The 22,182-nt window shown below is 38.4% G+C and overlaps 1 protein-coding gene across 1 annotated transcript in view; it reads left to right on the top strand.

Moving 5' to 3' along the window:
- The window catches only part of LOC306860953 (broad substrate specificity ATP-binding cassette transporter ABCG2-like), a gene marked incomplete at its 5' end in the record, with an annotated part of 52,917 nt that extends 32,910 nt beyond the window's left edge, over positions 1–20,007 (top strand). Inside the window, 7 exons of the mRNA XM_079402978.1 lie at positions 5,575–5,657; positions 5,905–5,994; positions 6,537–6,661; positions 6,739–6,893; positions 13,591–13,680; positions 14,044–14,117; positions 19,226–20,007. Of these exons, the coding sequence (XP_079259104.1) occupies positions 5,575–5,657; positions 5,905–5,994; positions 6,537–6,661; positions 6,739–6,893; positions 13,591–13,680; positions 14,044–14,117; positions 19,226–19,376 (768 nt within the window). The 3' untranslated portion in view covers positions 19,377–20,007. The remainder of the gene's footprint in view (positions 1–5,574; positions 5,658–5,904; positions 5,995–6,536; positions 6,662–6,738; positions 6,894–13,590; positions 13,681–14,043; positions 14,118–19,225) is intronic.
- Between the last annotated feature and the right edge of the window lie 2,175 nt (positions 20,008–22,182).

Raw genomic sequence — 22,182 nt, 5'->3', positions numbered from 1 at the left:
ATTCAAACTTTATCACACACCAATCAGAACCTTCAATGGATAGATAAAAGGGCCAAAGTCAGCTCATTCAGGTTTGAAACAATGGATCCAGAGAGACATCAAGGAATAGGTCGAGGACACCAGAAAGGAGAAGGAGAAATTAATAGAGAAAGAAATGAAGGAAGAGTAGGAGGTGGAGAGGGAGTACGCAGGAGGAGGAGGAAGAGGAAGCGGTTTTCGAACATATTTTTGCCTGCATACTCGCCCTTTCTAAATCTGAGGAGTGGCGGTGGAAAGTATATGATCGCAAACCTTACATCCATGTTCTCTTCCTTCAGGCCATGGAAGAAGCCTGCCTGGATATTTATATACATGCACGCACACACACACATACACACACATATATATATATTTGGGCTGTCAATCGATTACATTTTTTAATCGGGATTAATCGCGTGACTGTCATGAGTTAACCCGTGATTAATCGCAATTTAGGGTGCTTTCTCACCTGCCTCATTTAGTTCGGTTGAATCGCACTAGAGTTCGTTTTCCCTCTTGGTGTGGTTCGTTTGGGCAGGTGAGAAAACAGCAATCGCACTCGGGTGCGCACCAAAAGCGGACCAAACAAGCGTACCGAGACCGGCTGAAGAGGTGGTCTCGGTACGCTTTCAAAAGAACCCTGGAGTGGTTTGTTTGTGGTGAGAAAACGATCCGACCTTAAACAGACCCAACTGCAAAAAGAACTGCGCATTTTTGGACTAAACCAGCTGCGCTGTGCATTATAGGATGAGGAAGTGTTTGTTGACAGTTTGCAGTTTATCATGGCAGGTCGCGGACAAACTTGAGGTTGTGAGGAGGTGCGGAGCCTCAAAATAGCAGTGTGCTGTCTGCTGCATTTTACTCCTGTCTTTGTTTACTTCCGGGAGCACCGTTGGAATTTTCCCGCACGCTCTTTCTGACCAATCGAAAAGCAGTTTAGGGAATGCGTTCAAAGACACATCTAGCCAACAAGTGAAGCGGATGTTGTCACGTGACTGTATTTTGGTTCGTTTCAGCTGGTTTGGACCAGAGCAAACAGTGTGGTGTGAAAAGGAACCAAAACGGCTAAAAATAGCTACAATGTATAATTTTTTGCCTTTGGTCCGGACCAAATGAACCGAACTACAGATGTGAAAGCACGCTTAATCGCACATTTTTATTTGTTCTAAATGTACCTTAAATTAATACTTTTCAAGTTTTCAATACTCTAATCAACATGGACATGGACAAATGTGGATGCTTTTGTCCTGCCATCATCTCTGCCATCATCTGCCAACTCTGTCATTTCTGCCATCATCGAGTCTGTCCTGTGTTCATCTATAACTGTTTGGTTTGGCTCAGCTACCAAAACAGACATCAGAAGACTACAACGGACAGTCAGGACTGCTGAGAGGATTATCGGTGCCCCTCTACCCAACCTCCAAGACCTTTATATCTCCAGAGTGAGGAAAAGGGCTAAGAAAGTCACTCTGGACCCCTCACACCCAGCTCACTCTATCTTTGTACTGTTGCCCTCTGGCCGGTGCTACAGATCACTGAGCACCAAAACAGCAAGACACAAGAACAGTTTTTTACCCCCAGGCCATATCCCACCTGAACAACACATAACACACCCCGGTACTGTACATCTGTAAATAACTCCTCAAACCCTCATCCGTACATAGGAGATTCATACATTCACAGTTCTGTCTATGGGCATTTTTTCTTTTCTTTTCTGTATATATTTTTTTTATTACTGTTGTTATTAATAATTTATTGTTTATTCTCTTCATCATTAGTGTTTATTACCTTAATTATATGTTGTCTGCACTATGTTTGTACTTCTGTACTAGAAGCTCCTAACACCAAGACAAATTTCTTGTGTCTGTAAACACACTTGGCAATAAAGCTCTTTCTGATTCTGATTTATGCAAATGTATGTTTATTATTATTGAAACTATAGTAAACATAGAGCATGAAGACTAGACATGTTTCAAAGGTCATAGATGTTTTTCAAATAACTTGTTCATGTCTATTAGGCACATAAAAAATTTACTTACACAACCCTGTTTACATTTTTGCACAACAGGGCAGCTCACTTCTTCTGAAAATGCAAAATGTACGTTTATTATATATTATTAGATTTGTTTGCCTCTCTGTGCCCACATACTGTATTTTGATGCAGCTAAATTCTCAATGAAACTGTTTTCATTGATATATTTTACTGTTTCTGTTGTCAGACAACGGAATTAATATGTAATAGTGATTGAAACGCGACCCATGGAGTAGGCTACATAACCAGCTCTCACTTCCAAGATGTTAATCTGTACAACAATCCCGATAATCGAGCTGTCGTCTGATGAAATCAAATGCAAATAAGATAAAGACAATAGCTGTGCTGTGATTTCGGCTATACTTGCATGTAAATTTAGAGAAGCAACATAATATCTGTGTTTAACTGAAAGCGCTGCTCCTCTCCGCCGCTCGCTGAACAGAGCAGACGCTCAGAGAGAGAGAGATATGTGTGCGCGCTGGGACAGCAAGACCTCGTGCTCGTGTGGCAATACCAGCGAATCTCAGAAACTAAATAAGGTTTGGGCAAACCCTAAAGATTTGTTGCTAGGCGCTTTTTTGAAAAGGGGGAAAAAGTCTCTAAAGGGGTCTGCAAAGTCGCTAGGCCACGGGTCAAACAAAAAATGCAAGCTGCTTTAAATTCAAGTTCAAGTTTATTTGTATAGCGCTTTTTACGATATAAATCGCTGCAAAGCAGCTCTACAGGAAATTAAGTTTCCACAATATATTTATATATTGCAGAACCTTAATATATTTAACTTATGGCAAAATTTGGTAATTCTGTATGTTTTCTGAGCGTTGTCATCCTCCGAGGAGTTGGTATTATCTTTTCTCAGGTGTTCAGTCATCTCAGATCATTTAAGGGTTGGATCCAGACTGAAGCTTCTGTAATTCCTAGTTACCACGGGATGTTAATCAACAGAGAAACAAATAGAGACATAATTAGCGTAGCTGCTGTTCCATCTAAGCAAAAATTATTTGTTCAACCCAAGCTAAAGAATAATAATAATGTACATTTGATCAGATATAACTGCAGTACAAGATTATAAGATGAATTATGTGAATGCTTGGCTAAAGAGATGTCTTTAATCTAGATTTAAACAGAGAGAGTGTATCTGAACACCAAATGTTATCAGGAAGGCTATTCCAGAGTTTGGGAACCAAATGTGAAAAAGCTCTACCTCCTTTAGTGGACTTTGCTATCCTAGGTACTACCAAAAGTCCAGAGTTTTGCGACCTTAGGGAGCGGGTTGGATTGTAGCGTGGTAGAAGACAAGTTAGGTACGCAGGAGCTAAACCATTTAGGGCATTATAGGCAAGTAATAATATTTTGTAAATGATACGGAACTTAATAGGTAGCCAGTGCAGAGACTGTAAAATATAATATTTATATTTCATATTTACCGACAAATATCGGTAATATGATCATATTTTCTTGACCTGGTAAGAACTCTAGCCGCTGCATTTTGGACTATCTGTAGCTTGTTTATTGAAGATGCGGGACAACCAGCTAGCAGTGCATTACAATAGTCCAGTCTAGAGGTCATGAATGCATGAACTAGCTTTTCTGCATCAGAAACAGGTAGCATGTTTCGAAGCTTGGCAATGTTTCTAAGATGGATGCTGTTTTTGTAACATGGGAAATATGATTTTCAAAGGACAAGTTGCTGTCTAATATAACACCCAGATTTTTTTACTTTAGAGGACGTAACAGTGCATCCGTCTAGTTGCAAATTGTAATTCAAGAGATTTTGTGTACTGTTTTTTTGGTCCAATAAGTAATATCTCTGTCTTATCTGAATTTAATACGAGGAAATTATTGGTCATCCAATATGGCAACATGTATATTGAAAAAAGCAGAGGACCTAGGACAGATCCTTGTGGTACACCATACTTTACTGGTGATAATTGAACAAAGTGGTAGCGATCGGATCGGTAGGATCTAAACCATCTTAAAGCCTGCCCTTGAATACCAGTATAGTTTTGTAATTGATCTATGTGTATGTCATGGTCTATAGTGTCGAACACAACACTAAGATCAAGTAATACTAGCAATGAGATGCAGCCTTGGTCTGAAGTAAGAAGCAAGTCATTTGTAATTTTAACAAGTGCAGTTTCTGTACTATGTTGAGGCCTGAAATCTGACTGAAATTCTTCATAGAGATAATTTTTTTTGCAAGGAGCACAATTGAGCATATATATAGATTTACAGTACATACAACCTGAATTACGGAAATGTTGGGACGTTTTTTTTTATTTTAATAAAATGAAAACTGAAAGTATTTTTAGTTTAATGATGCGCCAAATGTTATCTATAGGTGAAAGATCTGGACTGCAGGCAGGTCAATTCAGCACCTGGACTCTTCTACTACAAAGCCATGCTGTTGTGATAGCTGCAGTATGTTGTTTTGCGTTGTCCTGCTGAAATACACAAGGCCTTCCCTGAAATAGACGTCGTCTGGAGGGGAGCATATGTTGCTCTAAAAACTTTATACACCTTTCAGCATTCATAGTGCCTTCCAAAACATGCAAGCTGTCCATATTGTATGCACTTATGCACCTCCATACCATCAAAGATGCTGGCTTTTGAACTGAACACTGATAACACGCTGGACGGTCTCCCTCCTCTTTAGCCTGGAGGACACGGCGTCCGTGATTTCCAACAAGAATGTCAAATTTGGACTCGTCTGACCATAGAACACTTGATGTGCATGATATAGCTTCAGTTGGCATGTGCAGATAGCATGGCGGATTGTGTTTACCGACAGTGGTTTTTGCAAGTATTCCTGGGTCCATTTAGTAATGTCAATGATAGATGAGTGATGCAGTGTCGTCTGAGGGCCCGAAAAACACGGGCATCCAAGAAAGGTCTTCTGCCTTGTCCCTTACGCAGAGAGCTTTTTCCAGTTTCTCTGAATTTTTTTATGATGTTTTGTAGATGATGACATTTTGCAAAGTCTTTGCAATTTGACATTGAGGAACGTTTTTAAAGTATTCCGCAATCTTTTTACGCACTCTTTCAGAGATTGGAGAGCCTCTGCTCATCTTTATTTCTGAGAGACTCTGCCTCTCTAAGACAGCTAATCATGTTACAGACCTGATGTCAATTAACTTAATTAGTTGCTAGATGTTCTCCCAGCTGAATCTTTTCAAAATGTCTTGCTTTTCAAAAAAGTTGGCACGGGGGCGACAAAGGGCTGATTTTTGTTGCCACCATGTCAACTTTTTTGAGACATGTAGCAGGCATCAAATTTGAAATGAGCTCATTTAGTGAATAAAAGTGTCATATTTCTCAGTTTAAACATTTGTTATGTTCTCTATGTTGTATTGTGAATAAAATATTGGCTCATGTGATTTGAAAGCCTTTAAGTTTTCATTTTATTTTGAATTTAAAAATCTTCCCAACATTTTCGGAATTTGGATTGTAATAAAGTGTTAAAATAAAGTTAAAGTTTTACATTTATGCTGATATTTCTGTATTAATCTGAGTCTTTTTTTCTCCAGATCGGGTTGATGATTTTCCTGGCTCTGGTTGTTGGAGCCATATATTTTGGAGTGAAGGAAAATATGAGTGGCATTCAGAACAGGTATGAAAACACATTCATCCAGCTGAGTCAGTATTTTTGTGAGTAATAATTTCTGCTTGAATAAGAATTGATTCAGTGTTCAGATCTGATGAACAGAAGCTGTGTCTCTTTAGCCTTAGTGTTTTCAAATATAATTTCCTGAATAAAACTTTGGTGTAACGTGTAATATATTTAGTAAAACTCCCTTTGGCTGTCCACTAAAATTAGTGTGTGTGTGCGTGTGTGTGTGCATGTGCATGTGTTTCAGGATGGGCGCGCTCTATTTCATCACCGCAAATCAGTGCTTCACTACTATGTCCTCAGCTGAACTCTTCATCACAGAGAGGAAACTGTTTGTGTGAGTAAATACACACACACAAAAGAGTTCGAGAACTGGTTCTTCCTTTTAAAAATACTGAATGATTTTCATGATGTTTGTTGTAATGGTTCTTAAACATCTACTTCTGGACTGAATGTATATAGAAGCATGACTATATTTTAGTTTAGGACTATTCCAAGGGCCTGGTTTACCTGGCGAGGTAAAGGGGACATCGAACAATATTTTTTACATAGTAGTAGTAGTAGCAGCAGTATGGGTAGTAATATGTATCAGTGTTATTTTGCAATGCTTAATTATATTCAGTTTGAAATTCTAAAATCATAGAACATTTTACCTTTGGGGTTTTAAGAGAAGTTGGAGATTATCCTAACTTTTTTTTTCTAAAGTAAGAGTTATGAGTTAAAAAACAAAAAACATGATGCTAAAAACAATGTTAAGATTGTCTTGTGAGTGATTAGTGATGTTTTATGTGCAGTTAACATTGTGATTGTAATTTGATTCATTAAATGATTGATTGATTGATTGATTGATTGATGTTGTTATGGTGGGTGTGTCCTCAGGCATGAGTACATCAGTGGATACTACAGAGTGTCGGTGTACTTCCTGTCCAAGATCCTGTCTGACATCTTAACTCTGCGCACCATCCCGTCCATCATCTTCAGCTGCGTGGTTTATTGGATGATTGGTCAGACACACATTTCCGTCATTCATGTTTGTCTGATGTGGAACGTGCATTCTGATGTGTTTGTATTTCCTGTGCAGGTCTGAAGGCATCAGCCGAGGCGTTCTTCATCTTCCTGTTTTCCATTATTCTGGTGTCGTACACTGCCACGTCCATGACTCTGGCCATCTCCGCTGATCAGATGGTGGTGGGCATCGCTAACCTCGTCATTAACATGACATTTGTGTTTATGATGGTAAAGAAAACACACACACACGCATTTGTTTTTGTGAAAAGTGGGGACATCCCATAGGCGTAATCGTTTTTATACTGTACAAGCTGTATGTGCTGTTACCTACCCTAGACATAAACTTAGCCCTCACAGAAGACTGTGCGTTTCTACTTTTCTCCAAAAAAACTCATTCTGTATGATTTATAAGCATTTTGAAAAGTGGGGACATGGGGAAATGTCCTCATAAGTCACCTTCACCTTGTAATACCTATGTCATACCTGTGTCATTATACAAATGTATGTCCTCATTTTTCACAAAAACGCGCGGACACACACACACACACACACACACACTTATTGTCAGTATTTGCAATAATGAATGCAATGATTGTTACAGTACATAGAGAGCAGTTGTAAAATGTATCTGTCCAAGCAACCCAGTGTAGAATGGAGTGAAGTTAATTAAAAACAAAAGGATGAGGGAACTGAAATTTTACAAGGTATTATCAAGTTAATGTCATTTTGAAATTTAGCTTTAATTATTAAAACAAGAAAATTATTATTATTATTATATTTATTATAGTTATTATAGTTATATTTCATATATAAATCAAACATAAAAATATGCAATGTTAATTTGTTTCCCTTTAATCAGTCACGTTTGACGTTATATCGATACTGATGTTAGAATCGCCTCTGAGCATTACAAGAAACAGCCAATGAGTATTAGTGAGTGGAATTTGCATGCCAAGTCACTCCCTATATATATGGATATATAAGTTGGTGGCATGGCACACTCATTCAGTTTTTTTTTTTCTTCATAGCTGATCGCTTCATTAGCCAGAGTATCTCTTTTCACAGTATGGAGTTGGACTCTCACGAGCAAGCATGGTCAATCGCTGCTGAACTGCCTGAATTTGTTCAGGAGGAAAACAGCAGTTCCTCTGAAACAATTTCAGACACTCCTGGGGCATATGGCTTCTGCAGCCGGAGTTACGCCACTTGGATTATTACGTATGAGACAGCAAGTCCTGAGATGGGCATGGTGCTGTGGCATGCTCTGGGTGTGTTTTATCCTGATTTGCTGATGCCTTTCCAGCCCCTGGTTAGGACTGGCAGGTGTGCACTTGGAGCAAGTGTGGAGGCACTTTGCTGTCACAATAAATTCCTGCAGGATGGGCTGGGGCACCGTAAGCAATAGGCATGCCGTCTTGGGCTCCTGGATGGGACTTTGACAGCAGTGGCAAATTAATTGCCTTGAGTTGCTGGCAGTACTGCTTGCTCTTCACTGGTTCTCCCGGTACTCGTCTGCACGGACAACACTGCGACAGTTGGGCACATCAACAATTAAGGGGGAAGTATGCTTTTGTCGCATGTTGCAACTTCCCTGCCATCTCCTCATCATGGCTCAAATCAGTGCATACTGTTCATGTTCTGGGGGAGCTCAGTTGTGCAGCTGATCTGCTTTAACAACAACTGTCCCTTCTGGGAGAATGGAAACTCCATCCCCAGGTGGTCCAGCTGATTGGAGTCGATTCAGGGAAGTCCAGGTGGACCTGTTCGCTTGCCAGGAATGCTCCCACTGCTAGCTGTTCACTCCCTGACTGAGGCCCCCCTTGGCATGGATGCACTGGCACTAAGTTGGCCCTAGGGTTTGTGCAAGCATGCAAGATCAGGGAGGACAAGGTGCAGGTCCTGCTGGTTGGAACCTGGGCCTAGTTTTCTGATCTCATGCTCCTCACGACAGCCCCTCTGTGGAGGATTCCCCTGAGGAACAACCTTCTTTCTCAGGGACAGGGCGCCATCTGCACCCATGTCCTGATCTATGGAATCTGCATATCTGGCTTCTGGATGGGATGCAGCAGACCTCACTGGCCTTTCACAGGCTGTGATAAGGGGTTTTCGCACTGGAGGAAATTTTTCCAACAATGGTTTTTAGAACTACTGGCGGAAGTTCCTGCTTTTTGGTGTGTTTACACTGCAGGAACTAGGAGTGTATTGAGTTCTAGGAACTCGGTTTTGGGGAACTAAATTGGCTTAAACTTCAAATTAACTTCAAAGTAGGGTCTAAAACAGTTCTATAGGAACTACCAGTGATGAAAGTGTAGGCTGATTGGCCAAATGCATATGAAACATTGGCCACCTGGCATTTTTATAAAGCCATGTGAAAATATTTACTCCACGAATATGGAAAACAGCAATAACAGCATTTACCTGTTGATATGCAACACTACAAGTTATTGTCTTGCTCTTTAAATAGGATAAATTGTATGTTCACATTCTATCTTGGTTATCATAAGATCCACGACACACAACAAAAACAGTTCCGATCACAGTGTCCTCCATTCACAGGTAAATGGCATGAAAAAAGCCATGACTGTTGGCTGCTTCAGAGTTCCTGCTGCAGGTGCGAACGTCCTAGGGGGGATTGGTTCTCTAGGAAACACTACGCTGACTAGTTCCTTGAACTATGTGCTGTGAAAGCCCCTATAAACACTATAAGTCAGGCTAGTGCCTCCTCTACTAGGCAGGCCTATGCTCTGAAGTGGAGTCTGTTTGTTGATTGGTGTGCTTCTTGTTGAGAGGACCCCAAAGATGCCTGGTCAGTGCTGTGCTTTCATTCCTGCAAGAAAAGTTGGAGCAGTTGGCATGTTTTACATTCCTACATGGATGTGTCTCTGCACCCCAGTGATTGCTCAATCAAGTATTGTGAGAATGTTGGGACACCTTTTTAGGCCTCCTAGTAAGCCCCTTGTACTTTGTATTCCCTGCAGGAGGGAGCAGAAATGTTATTTCCCCTCATGCAAGGGTGCAGAACAAGGGTTACATAATGGAAGCGATATGTGTTCATTAAAAAAGGTGAAAATGGAGTACTCCAACATATGTGAATGAAAATTAACTTTGTATGTATATGTATGTATATATACATATCCATACAAAGTTAATTTTCAATCACATATGTTGGAGTAGTCCATTTTCACCTCTTTGTAATGAATTTAAAAAACTTCCCAACATTTCTGGAATTCGGGTTATATATATATATGTTCCAGAAATGTTGGGAATTTTAATAAAATGAAAACAGACTTTCAAATCTCATCCCATGAGCCAATATTATATTCACAATAGAACATAGAGAACATAAATCTTTAAATGGATAATTTTTACACTTTTATCCACTAAATGAGCTCATTTATATTTTGATGCCTGCTAGGGTTCTCAAAAAAGTTGGCACGGGGGCAACAAAGGCCTTAAAAAGCAAGACATTTTGAAAAGATTCAGCTGGGAGAACATCTAGCAACTAATTAAGTTAATTGATATCAGGTCTGTAACATGATCAGCTATAAAAGGTTTGTCTTAGAGAGGCAGAGTCTCTCAGAATAAAGATAGGCAGAGGCTCTCCAATCTGTGAAAGAGTGCGTAAAAACATTGTGGAATACTTTAAAAACAACATTCCTCAAAATCAAATTTCAAAGGCTTTGCAAATCTCATCATCTACAGTACATAACATCCTCAAAAGATTCAGAGAAACTGGAGAAATCTCTCTGCGTAAGGGACAAGGCCGAAGACATTTGTTGGATGCCTGTGTTTTTTGGGCCCTCAGATGACACTGCATCACTCATCGGCATGATTCTGTCATTGACATTACTAAATGGGCCCAGAAATACTTCCAGAAACCACTGTCGGCAAACACAATCCGCCATGCCATCTGAAGATGCCAACTAAAGCTCTATCATGCAAAAAGGAAGCCATATGTGAACATGGTCCAGAAGCGCCGCCGTGTCCTGTGGGCCAAGGTTCATTTAAAATGGACTGTTTCAAAGTGGAAAAGTGTTCTATGGTCTGACGAGTCCAAATTTGACATTCTTGATGGAAATCACGGATGCCATGTCCTCTGGGTTAAAGAGGAGGGAGACCTGCCAGAGTGTTATCAGCGTTCAGTTCAAAACTGAAGCCAGCATCTCTGATTGTATGGGGGTGCATAAGTGCATACGGTATGTGCAGCTTGCATGTTTTGGAAGGCACTATGAATGCTGAAAGGTATATAAAGGTTTTAGAGCAACATATGCTCCCCTCCAGATGACATGTATTTCAGCAAGACAATGCAAAACCACATACTGGAGCTATTACAAAAGACAACCACAAACTCTTCAGAAGCTGGAAACATATATCAGGCAAGATGGGGACCAAATTCCAACACCAAAACTCCAGAAACTCATAACCTCGAGGCCCAGATGTCTTCAAACTGTTTAGAAAAGAAGAGGAGATGCTACACCATGGTAAACATGCCCCCGTCCCAACTCTTTTGAGACAGACACTATTACATCGTATATAAAATTTTGTGAAGATTCTGTATCAGAAACTAAAACTGTGAAAATATTTCCTATTAACAAGCCTTGGGTATCTATACAGCTGAAAATGTGTATTAATGAAAGGAAGGTTGCTTTTCGCTCTGGAAATACAGAATTACTGTGTGTAAAAAGGAGACAGTTGAGGGGGGAAATCCTCAAAACAAAATTTGATTTGAAACCGAAAATTGAGGGTAATTTTTTAACAGGCAATGTCAGACAGGCTTGGGAGGGACTAAATACACTTATGGGCAGGTCAAATAAAAAAGAAAATAGTTCGGTCAGAAATTGTCAAACTTTTATTAATGATTTGAATAACTTTTATTGTAGATTCGATACAGTGGAAGGTAAGACACAATGTGATGAGATATGTAAAAATCTTAGTGTAGAGGAATCTATACTTCTTAAGGAGACAGATGTTATTGCAAGTCTTAGAAAACTAAAGTCGAATAAGACTACTGGTCCGGATGGTCTTAAAGCCCCTCTTCTTAAAGACTGTGCTCCTCATTTAAAGGGAGTTTTTACAAGGCTATTTCAATTTCTCTTGAATAAAAGTGCAGTGCCAAAACTATGTAAATACTCAGTGATTCAACCTGTGGCAAAAAAGCCAGGTGCAAGTATGCCAAATGATTACCGGCCTATTGCAATAACCTCTATATTATGGAAAACTATGGAGCGAGTCTTAGCTAGTTATCTCACTTCATGTGTGGCCTCTAAGCAAGATCCACTTCAGTTTGCATATAAGAGTAATAGAGGCACAGACAATGCTGTACTGACTCTTCTTAATACAGTTACTAAACATCTTACAAATCCTAAAGGATATGCTTGGATTCTATTTGTAGATTTTAGTTCAGTTTTTAATTCAATGAAGACACAACTTCTTTTAAAAAGGCTAGTGGATCTTAATATTAATCAAGGGCTCGTCCTTTGGATTAGAAATGTTCTATCTTGTCGTCCACAAAGAGTCTGTGTTAGAGGGGGTGATGTCTGATGTGCTCACTGTGAGCAATGGTTGCCCACAAGGTTGTGTTCTCTCCCCTGTGCTGTTTTCTATTTTTACTAATGAATTTACAATTAATGAGGAAAACTTTAGACTATTTAAATACGCTGATGATATGGCCCTGGTTGGCCTGTTGGACAAAACAAACCATACATATGATCTGGCCTACCTAACCCTCATTAAGGCTCTTGAAACTTGGTGTTGCTCTAGCCAATTAGAAATGAATGTTGCCAAGACTAAATAATTAATTATGTGTACAAAGCTAGATGTGACATGTGCCGATTTCACTTGAGAGTCAACAAGTTGAAATTGTGGAACATTTGAAGTATCTTGGATCAATTTTGGATTCTCAGTTGAGTTTTGCTGATAATTCAGAGTACATTTTTAAAAGATGCTCTCAGCGACTCTTTCTTCTCAGACAGCTTAGTGGTCTTGGTGTTAGTAAGTACATCTTGGAACTTGTGTATAAATCCATTGTTGAAAGTGTTTTAACCTTTCATCTTTCTGTCTGTTACGAGCATCTAAATTGCAGACTCAAGAATAAACTTTCCAGAATTGTATCCTCTGCAAATAAAATAATTGGCAGGCCTCAGAATCAATTAACACAACTTTATGTAGAAAGGACAAAGAAGGCGGTGAGAGTTATTCTTGCAGATGGCTCTCATCCTCTTTTCAGCCAGTTTGAGCTCTTGAAGTTAGGCAGACAGTATAGAGTTCCTCTAGCAAATAAAAATGTATTTAAGAGGTCTTTTATCCCCAACGCAATTACAGTCATTGATTCAGCAACTTTGTAATTAAGCAGTGTGCGAGGCTTGTACTGTATCTTTTTATGTTCTGTGTACGTGACTAGTTAGTGTTTTTATTTTACTCTGTATTTTGTTATCTTGTGTTGGTAAGCCAAAGACAGTTTTCCACTTAGGTGGACAATAAAGTTATACTACTACTACTACCTGTAGCAGGCATCAAAGTTGAAATGAGCTAATTTTGTGCATAAAATTTTTTAATTTCTCAGATTAAACATTTATCTATGTTCTATTGTGAATAAAATATTGGCTCACGTGATTTGAAATTCTTTTAGTTTTCATTTTTATTAAAATTTCAAAAATGTCCCAACATTTCCAGAATTTGGGTTGTATATGTATTTATTTATGTATATCTACCGGTGTGTATATGTATTTTTGTGTAGTTATATACAGTATATCTATATAGATAATTGTGTAATTATGTGAGCATAACAAAGGACAGTTGTATTATGTAGTGTTTTAAATGTGTGTCATTCAATGTCTTTGAATAGTTTGAGTTTATAATCATGGTGACATAAAAAGTGTTAGCTGTAGTGATAACTGTAATATGTAGTGTTTCTCCATGTGTTCAGATCTTCTCAGGGCTGCTGGTGAATCTCCCCAGTGTTGCTGACTGGTTGAACTGGTTGAAGTATCTCAGTATTATTCATTATGGTCTCGTTGTGAGTATAAAAATTATCCATGTTCTGCTGGAGTGTTTGATTTGCATGAAAGGTACTTATAATTTATACGTGTGTGTGTACAATATATATATATATATATATATTATATACACACAACTAGTAATGTTATGTTGTATTGTAATGATGTAGAAAGATTTGTATGTACATAGAAGTAGTACATGAATGTGGGTGGCAGTTGTAGTTATTTTAATACATTAAGTAAAAGCAGAGAATTACTTGTGTAGGTGTTGTATATTTTGTGTTCGTAAAAATGAATTTGTGGTTTGTTTTCATGAACGATAATTTAATTAGATAATTAAATAGATAATTACTTGTGGCTAATGTTGATGAATGTGTGTGCAGGCTGTGGAAATCAATGAATTCACTGGCCTCACCCTGTGTGACACGAGGAACACAAGTTGCATAGAAACACAAGTGTGAGTATGAAGCTGCCCCAGGTGAAAAAGAAATTGTGCTTTTTCAGACACTATATTTGAATTACACTATACTAAGAGCATATTAAATGTATTATTTTGAAACAACTAAGTATATTAAGTGTTTTCCAAGATATGTTTATGTTCGATTTTAATCTATTAACAATATTTAATATATTGAAATTGTGTTAAATTGGAACCACTAAGTATATTTAGTGCAATTTAAGTGTATTTCTTCAAATACATTTAAAATGTTCTTTTAATATTTCATGAACTAGTTATAGAGTATATCTGAAGCATAGTTTTAATGTGCTTCAAGTACATTTAAATTGTATTTCAGCTCATTAGAAATGCATTAGCATTACACTAGTATATTGTAAAACTGTTTTTTTCAGTATATACACACACACACATGTACACACTTTGATGTCTAGAAAACATTAATGTATTATATATTGTTGTGTGTATTACAAATATTCATAAACTACATAAAAAATTACAGCAGCATGAAAAGCAAAACAAAACATACTATTAAATGTATTAAAAATGCACTTGAAATACAAGTATGTTTATTATATATTTGTATTACTACAAAGCAAAGTACATTTTAATACATTATACAAAAAACATAATGACTGAAATGCTATGGCAAAGCTATCTTATCCATTTGTAGAAGATTTCAGTTATACCTGTATTACTAAAACGTACAGAATTTTACATCCATTCATAAAAATTACAATGCAATTTTCTGAAGGAAAAACAAAATAAATTCAAATTTACTGAAAAAAAAGGGAAGTGAATAGCTGTGTGTGTGTGCAAAGACCAAAGATGATAAAGTTCAAGCAACAGAATAGGGAGGGATTTTGGAGGTGGACGAGGAGATGGCATAGGGACTATGAGAGGCAAAAGTGCAGGGATGATGGCAGGATGTGGCAAAGGGATGGTGATGGGAGGATGACGATGATGCCCTGGCGGCTTAGATGGTGTTTGGCACATGGCACAGACCCACAGCACCCCAGTGCTGACAGAATACGGCTGAGTCGAGGAAGTGAGGAGCCAAGATGTAGATGGTGTGGCTGCCAACATCTGGAGGCCAACCGATGGAGACAGAGCTGGTGGATCTGAAGGCGCAGACGGAGGGCCGATGGAGCTAAATATCGATGCTGGTTCCGGAGACCTGGGCACACACTGCGGAGTGTACCCGACGGGAAAAAGAAACCCACTGCAGCCAAAGAGGTGGAGGGTTGTAGTGTAGCGGCCTGCAAGTCTGTGGCAGGAGTAGAGTGACAACTGACCAAGGGGGAGCCAGTGAGACGAGGCCGCCACTTTGAGTACGACTGGAATTTTCTGCAACTAAGGGCTTGCAATTCAGACATTTTAGTATTTGAAGACCGCTTTATCACAGGATTTGTGAAAGGGAAAAAGAATTGATATAAAATGAGCCAATAACAGGTTTGCATCCACTTTTGATAATATCCTCATCAAGCTTTTTTGATGGCGGCACCTACCATCAATTACTCAATAAGTACCTTGGTCCATGTTTTTACACCCCAACATTACACAGGAATTACCAGTTCTTCAAATTTATTAAGCACTGTTGTGGAGAGCAATTTAGTCCTAACAGTCCTACACAAACAATTCAAAAACAGCCCTCTTTTTCTTAGGTAAGGATAGGACTTACCAAGCATACCCTATATACCAAGTACAGTATGTATCTTGTTTGTTACGAGATAATACCACATTTTTCCGTAGGTGCTACACATTTACCATGTACATATCATTAGTAGTCAAGTCAAGTCACCTTTATTTATATAGCGCTTTTAACAATGTAAATTGTGTCAAAGCAACTGCACAATATCAAAAAAGGAAAATAGTGTGTCAATAATGTAAAATGAAAAGATTAAAAAAAGATTTTCAATAAAAGGCATTTCATTACTGAATTTAGTGATGTCATCATCCAGCTCAGTTCAGTTTAAATAGTGTCTTTGCAATCAGGTCGACGATATCGCTGGAAATGAAGCGTCCCCAACTAAGCAAGCCAGAGGCGACAGCGGCAAGGAACCAAAACTCCATCGGTGACAGAATGGAGAAAAAACCTTGGGAGAAACCAGGCTCAGTCGGGGGTCCAGTTCTCCTCTGGCCAAACGAACCAGCAGTTAAATTCCAACTGCAGCAAAGTCAGATTGTAAGGGCTCAACTGGTTCCAGTGGTCTTTCCTGATGGCTGTCTAAGTGGCGGGGTCCTCACTGGGGATCTGTCTCTGGCGCTCATCTCGGTGTCCTGGTCTCCGCTGATGTTCAGGGCTGTAGAGGTCGTCTCTGGGTGCTGATCCACCATCTGATCTGGATACGGACTGGATCTGGTGACTGCGGTGACCATCTGGGCTGGATACGGACCGGATCGGGTGGCTACGGTGACTGGGGATATGTCCCCGGGGCTCATCCAGGTGTCCGGTCTCCGCCGATGATAAGGGCCACATACATCATCTCCCAGCGCCGATCCACTATCTGATCCGGACACGGACTGAGAAACAATAGAAACAGACAAATATTAGCGTAGATGCCATTCTTCTTATGATGTAACGAGTACATCATGTGTTATGGGCAGTGTTCCCGGTTCCGGTTGATCTAATTAATGCAGCCTAACAATCCTTTAACGGAATTGAATAATAGGAATTGAATAATAAAAGTGTATTAGTGTGTTATGTGTAAGCCAGGTTAAAGAAATGTGTCTTTAATCTAGATTTAAACAGACAGAGTGTGTCTGCCTCCCGAACAGTGTTAGGTAGATTGTTCCAGAGTATAATGTGATAAGAGCTCGCTCAAGTACTGAGGAGCTAAGCCATTCAGGGCTTTATAAGTAATTAACAAGATTTTAAAATCTATACGATGTTTGATGGGGAGCCAATGCGGTGTTGACAGAACCGGGCTAATATTGTCGTACTTCCTGGTTCTAGTAAGGACTCTAGCTGCTGCATTTTGGACCAACTGTAATTTGTTGATCAAGCATGCAGAACAACCACCCAATAAAGCATTACAATAGTCTAACCTTGAGGTCATAAACGCATGAAGTAGTATTTCTGCATTTGACGTTGAGAGCATAGGTCGCAATTTAGATATGTTTTTGAGATGGAAAAACGCAGTTTTACAGATGCTAGAAACATGGCTTTCAAATGAAAGATTGCTATCAAAGAGCACACCTAGGTTCCTAACTGATGAAGAAGAATTGACAGAGCAGCCGTCAAGTGGTAGATAGTGTTCTAGGTTATTACATGTGGGGTTTTTAGGTCTGATAATTAGCACCTCTGTTTTTTCAGAATTTAGCAGTAAGAAGTTACTCGTCATCCAGTTTTTTATATCAACTATGCATTCAGTTAGTTTCTCAATTTGGTGTGTTTCACTGGGCCGCGAAGAAATATAGAGCTGAGTATCATCAGCATAACAGTGAAAACTAACACCATGTCTCCTGATAATATCTCCCAAGGGTAACATGTAAAGTAATGGCCCTAGTACTGAGCCTTGAGGTACTCCGTACTGCACTTGTGATCGATATGATACCTCTTCATAGTATGTACAGTAATGCGTCTTATTAGTTACCATATATGGATACTGTAAGGACCCCTGCCTGTTTGTACCCACTTATCCGTAAGTACTACATATTTACCATGTATATACATTAGTAAGTACAGTAAATTATCTAATTACTTACCATGTACAGGCACTACCTGTAAGTGACCGTTCTTACCCACACTTGTCTGTATACTAATTACCATGCATGTACGACTGTTAAGTACATGCCATGTTTCTTATTTGTTACCAAATAAGCACTTAAAATAAGCATGTTGGGAGTACAAATGTATTATAAATATACTAGAATGTCAAGTATATTTTTAATACAATTAATACTACATATTTTCCACCTGGGGCATATTTGTTACTTGAAATGCATACTGTTGAAATAGAAAATGGCCATGCAAGAAACACGACATGCGTTACTTGAAAAGAGCAATGTGAATGTAAACAAAAAGAGCATTTGAGAGTTTCATTTGTATGTATGCTTTACTTGTATGTATGTTTGCAAGTATTTATGTAAAAACCAAAAAGAGAAATGCACAGAAAAGTGTGAGAACCAAGTGAAATGAACAAGAAAGTAGATAAGGTAGGAATGGAACCAAACAGAAAATCTGTGGAAAAACTCGTAAAAAGCGTCAATGCAACTGAAATAAGTGATGCAATGAAACACAGCTGAGCAGCTAATCAAGGCATTCATGATGAGTGGGAAACAATAGCTGCACAGGAAGGCCAGGTGTGTGTTTGAGAAGGTTTGTGTGAAGTGCATCAGTTTCCATGGCTGTAGTGAAATAAAGATGTGTCAAGAAAGCAAATGTGTCTAAGACATCCAAGCATCAAAGGATTCCACGTGCATTGTTGTGGGAGAAGAACATAGCTGTAGAGCATTTTCTGAAGTTCAGCATGAAAAGTGAAGCATCAAAGAGAAACAAGATGGTGTTAGGGAAGAAGCAAGACTGGAAGGAACATTTCACCATGCTACACTACGGCTGCATCCGAAAGCTCTACAATGCAGCCTTCCGAGGCAGCAAAGCACATCCAAATCCAAATTCTGCTTTACTTCCTGTCTCTGGAGGTACCTACTTCTCATCAAATTTTGAAGGCAGCATAGATGTATCCTTTGCTGCCTTTGATATCCCACAATCCTGTGCGTTCCGTGACGGTTGAGCTAACAAATAAAGATGGCATCTGGTGGTCAGTTTGTGTAAATGTATTTTTCTGACTAACGTTTTGCAATTTTGATGTTATTTCTAGCGATAAATCAGTATTATAGTAATTAAATATTTGTTTAGTTCTCACCAAAACTCCTATTGCCTCAGAAGTCTGTCCGAAAACAGTTTCATGAGGTGCCTTCATTCAAAAACGCTGCCTGCAAACTCATTGCCTCAAGCCAGCGAAGCACCAAGTCAGCTGCCTAGGTTTTCGGATACAGCCTACTTCTCATTGCAAGCCAACAAAATGCTTTTCTTTCCTTCCACAATTACTCAGTATACACACAAACATAACTACTTTTGATTATGTTCTCATCTTTTCTCATTGCAGCTGCACCACAGGTGAGGACTTTCTGAGCGAACAGGGCATCGATTACTCAACCTGGGGTTTGTGGCGGAATCATTTGGCTTTGGGAATCATGACCCTCATCTTGCTCATCATCGCTTACCTCAAGCTGCGCTTCATCAAGAAATTCACCTAAACACAAGCTCATGCTCTTCCAAATCTCAAAGTCTTATCATATAACAAAGAATATAACATTAACATTTCCCATATATTCATAGCACATATTTAGCCATAATACCAAGAACAAATTCTTCTATTATTAGTAAGGGGGTGGTGATGGCGCAGTGGATAAGACACATGCCTTTGGTGTGAGAGACCCGGGTTCGAATCCACTGTGAGACACCAATGTGTCCCTGAGCAAGACACTTAACCCCTAGTTGCTCCAGAGGCGTGCGACCTCTGACATATATAGCAATTGTAAGTCGCTTTGGATAAAAGCGTCAGCTAAATGAATAAATGTAAATGTAGTATTACTCTTTTCTTCATACTATGTCTCATCTTATGTTGAATTAAATGACGAGACTCTACAATAACCATGATAAATACAATTATAGACACACAAACCATGTATATTCTTACCTCTATAAACACTCAGCTACATTACTTACACTAGCCTTAAACCTTACTCATCTACTTATTTAACTTCTATAACGTAAACAGGTAGTTTGGTCACCTGGTTTCATTCCAACATGTTGCTAGCATAAACTACTTACTGTACAATGCATTTCTCTCAAGTCTGGAGCTCAACAATAAAACACGACTACATCAAACTTTTCAAAATCAAACAAAATGTGATTTTATCTACACATGCAACAATATAACACTCCCGTAATACATTGATAACAGTAAGACCAGCTTCAAATACATTTCAATAGAAAAACAGCTGGATGTTACAAGGTGATGTGTGAATTCAGTCGGAAAGAACTGTTTTCAAACAGGTCTCTTCCTTTAAACAACTATTGCTTTGCCTACTAGTACAGCAACTACTTATAATACAAAATATCTACATCTTCTTTCCTAAATGCCTTTATCAGCATATAAGCATATAATCTACTCTGCTGTTTCTCTTTTGTATATTTCATCGCATATGTATATTTTTGTGCCACTCATCGCAATCACACTCCATGTGAACATCCAGATCAGTCTGTGTCCTCATCAGAGCCGTGTGTCCTGCAGCACAAACACACCAACATGACATTAAAACATAAAAGCTATTACAACACAGCATAATATATAAAGAAATCAGTCAAAAAATACACTAATAAATTAATAGGCAGACAGACTTTTTACTTTACAAACACCTAATAACTAAATTTTTCCACAACATTAACATGTTTAATTATCAGACTACAAAAACAAACAATGTATAGAGATTCTGAAAGTAAATGGCTAATTTTCCCCCTCCTATCCCCACATCAACACAAATCTACTTCAGTTTTCAGCTACAAACTACATTCACACACTGATCATTCAAGAAAAACACTTCTTGCATATAACTAATGGGTTACACTATTTCGAGTCCACTTTAGCTATTCTACTAACTATAAGTAACTTTGTAACTACATGTCTACTAACTCTCAGTAGGGTAGGTTTAGGGTTAGTAGAATAAGTTGGCAAATACTTGCAAAGTTTCTCATAGTCAGTATGTTGTATGTTGTGGACCCATCAAAATAAAGTGTTATTGAAGATATTAAGCAGACAGTCTACTAATACATGTAATGAATCTAAAATTTATGAAAGTTTCACTTTTTGAAATAAGTTACAAGAAAAAATGAACTTTTTCACCATATTCTAATTTTCTGAGATGCATAATATTTAATTCCTAAGAACATTGTGAAAATGTATTTTTCTGGCTCTTGAGTCAGTATTTTCTTATTTATGGAGTGATAAAAAGAGAAATCCAAATTCCCTTCTGTAAAAACCTTTAACTCTAATAAGCCAACAAAATCAAATAAGAATTTTGAACCTGGCTTTAACCGATGTTCAGATTTATCTTCTGGAAGTTTATGCAATTTAGTGTATATTTAATTACATAATGCCTCATTTGCACATTTATTTAAACATAACATTTCAGAAAACTTGTAATACAAAAACAGTTTGCACTTCTTAAAGTAATCAATCAGCTGGAGAAGTAGATGATATTTATTAGTTTTTTTAGTCTTGCCTTATGATCACAATGCTATTAGTCAGAAATACACTTGTTCGGTTGAAGCAAATGTTTAATTTTGTCACATTAAAACACAAGCTCTTTAACTCTTTCCATCCTGTTAATTTTCTTTTCATTGTCAATATTATTTGTATAGGGCTTTTTTACTTTGCAAGTCTTCTATAGAACGGTTTATAGAAATACTTCCTTAAATGACAACACACTTTCTCATTAATTAAAAAGTAAAAGATTATGGGTTTTTCACAACAGAAATGACTCTTAGAGGGATTTGTAAACAGTGGAGACTCATGAGAAATGCTCACATGCACCAGTCACGCTCCAGTCTCTGCATTCATAGAGGTGCACGTCATTGTCCAGGTCGATCGTGATTCTACCGCTGTGGGCCTTGTTGTCAAACGTGATCTGCTTGTGGAAATAAAATAAAACCTGTGTTTTCTGTGTAACTTTTCCAGCTAAGAATCCTTCCCTTTGCATCCCACTCATAGGTTTAAAAATATAAGAGGAAATGGAAACGAATGTCATAGATAACCCATAATACACTGAAAGGTCATGTGACATACCATAATGTCGAAGATGTAACAGTCCGGAAGCTCGTGATACTCAACCATCTCCAGGTTAATGGCTTTCAGAGTGAAATTTACAGTCATCGTCAATAGCCTGAAGAACACAAACACACAAACTGATTCAACAAAAAACAGACAAAAAAAGGTCTCTCTACAATGTTACGTGCTTGGTTATTATGTGTCATACAACATCTATAATATGTGACCCTGGA

This window comes from Barbus barbus (genome assembly GCF_936440315.1).
Source record: "Barbus barbus genome assembly, chromosome: 41".
NCBI lineage: Eukaryota > Metazoa > Chordata > Actinopteri > Cypriniformes > Cyprinidae > Barbus > Barbus barbus.
The sequence above is the reverse complement of the archived record's forward strand: the minus strand, read 5'-3'. Positions and strand labels throughout refer to the sequence as shown.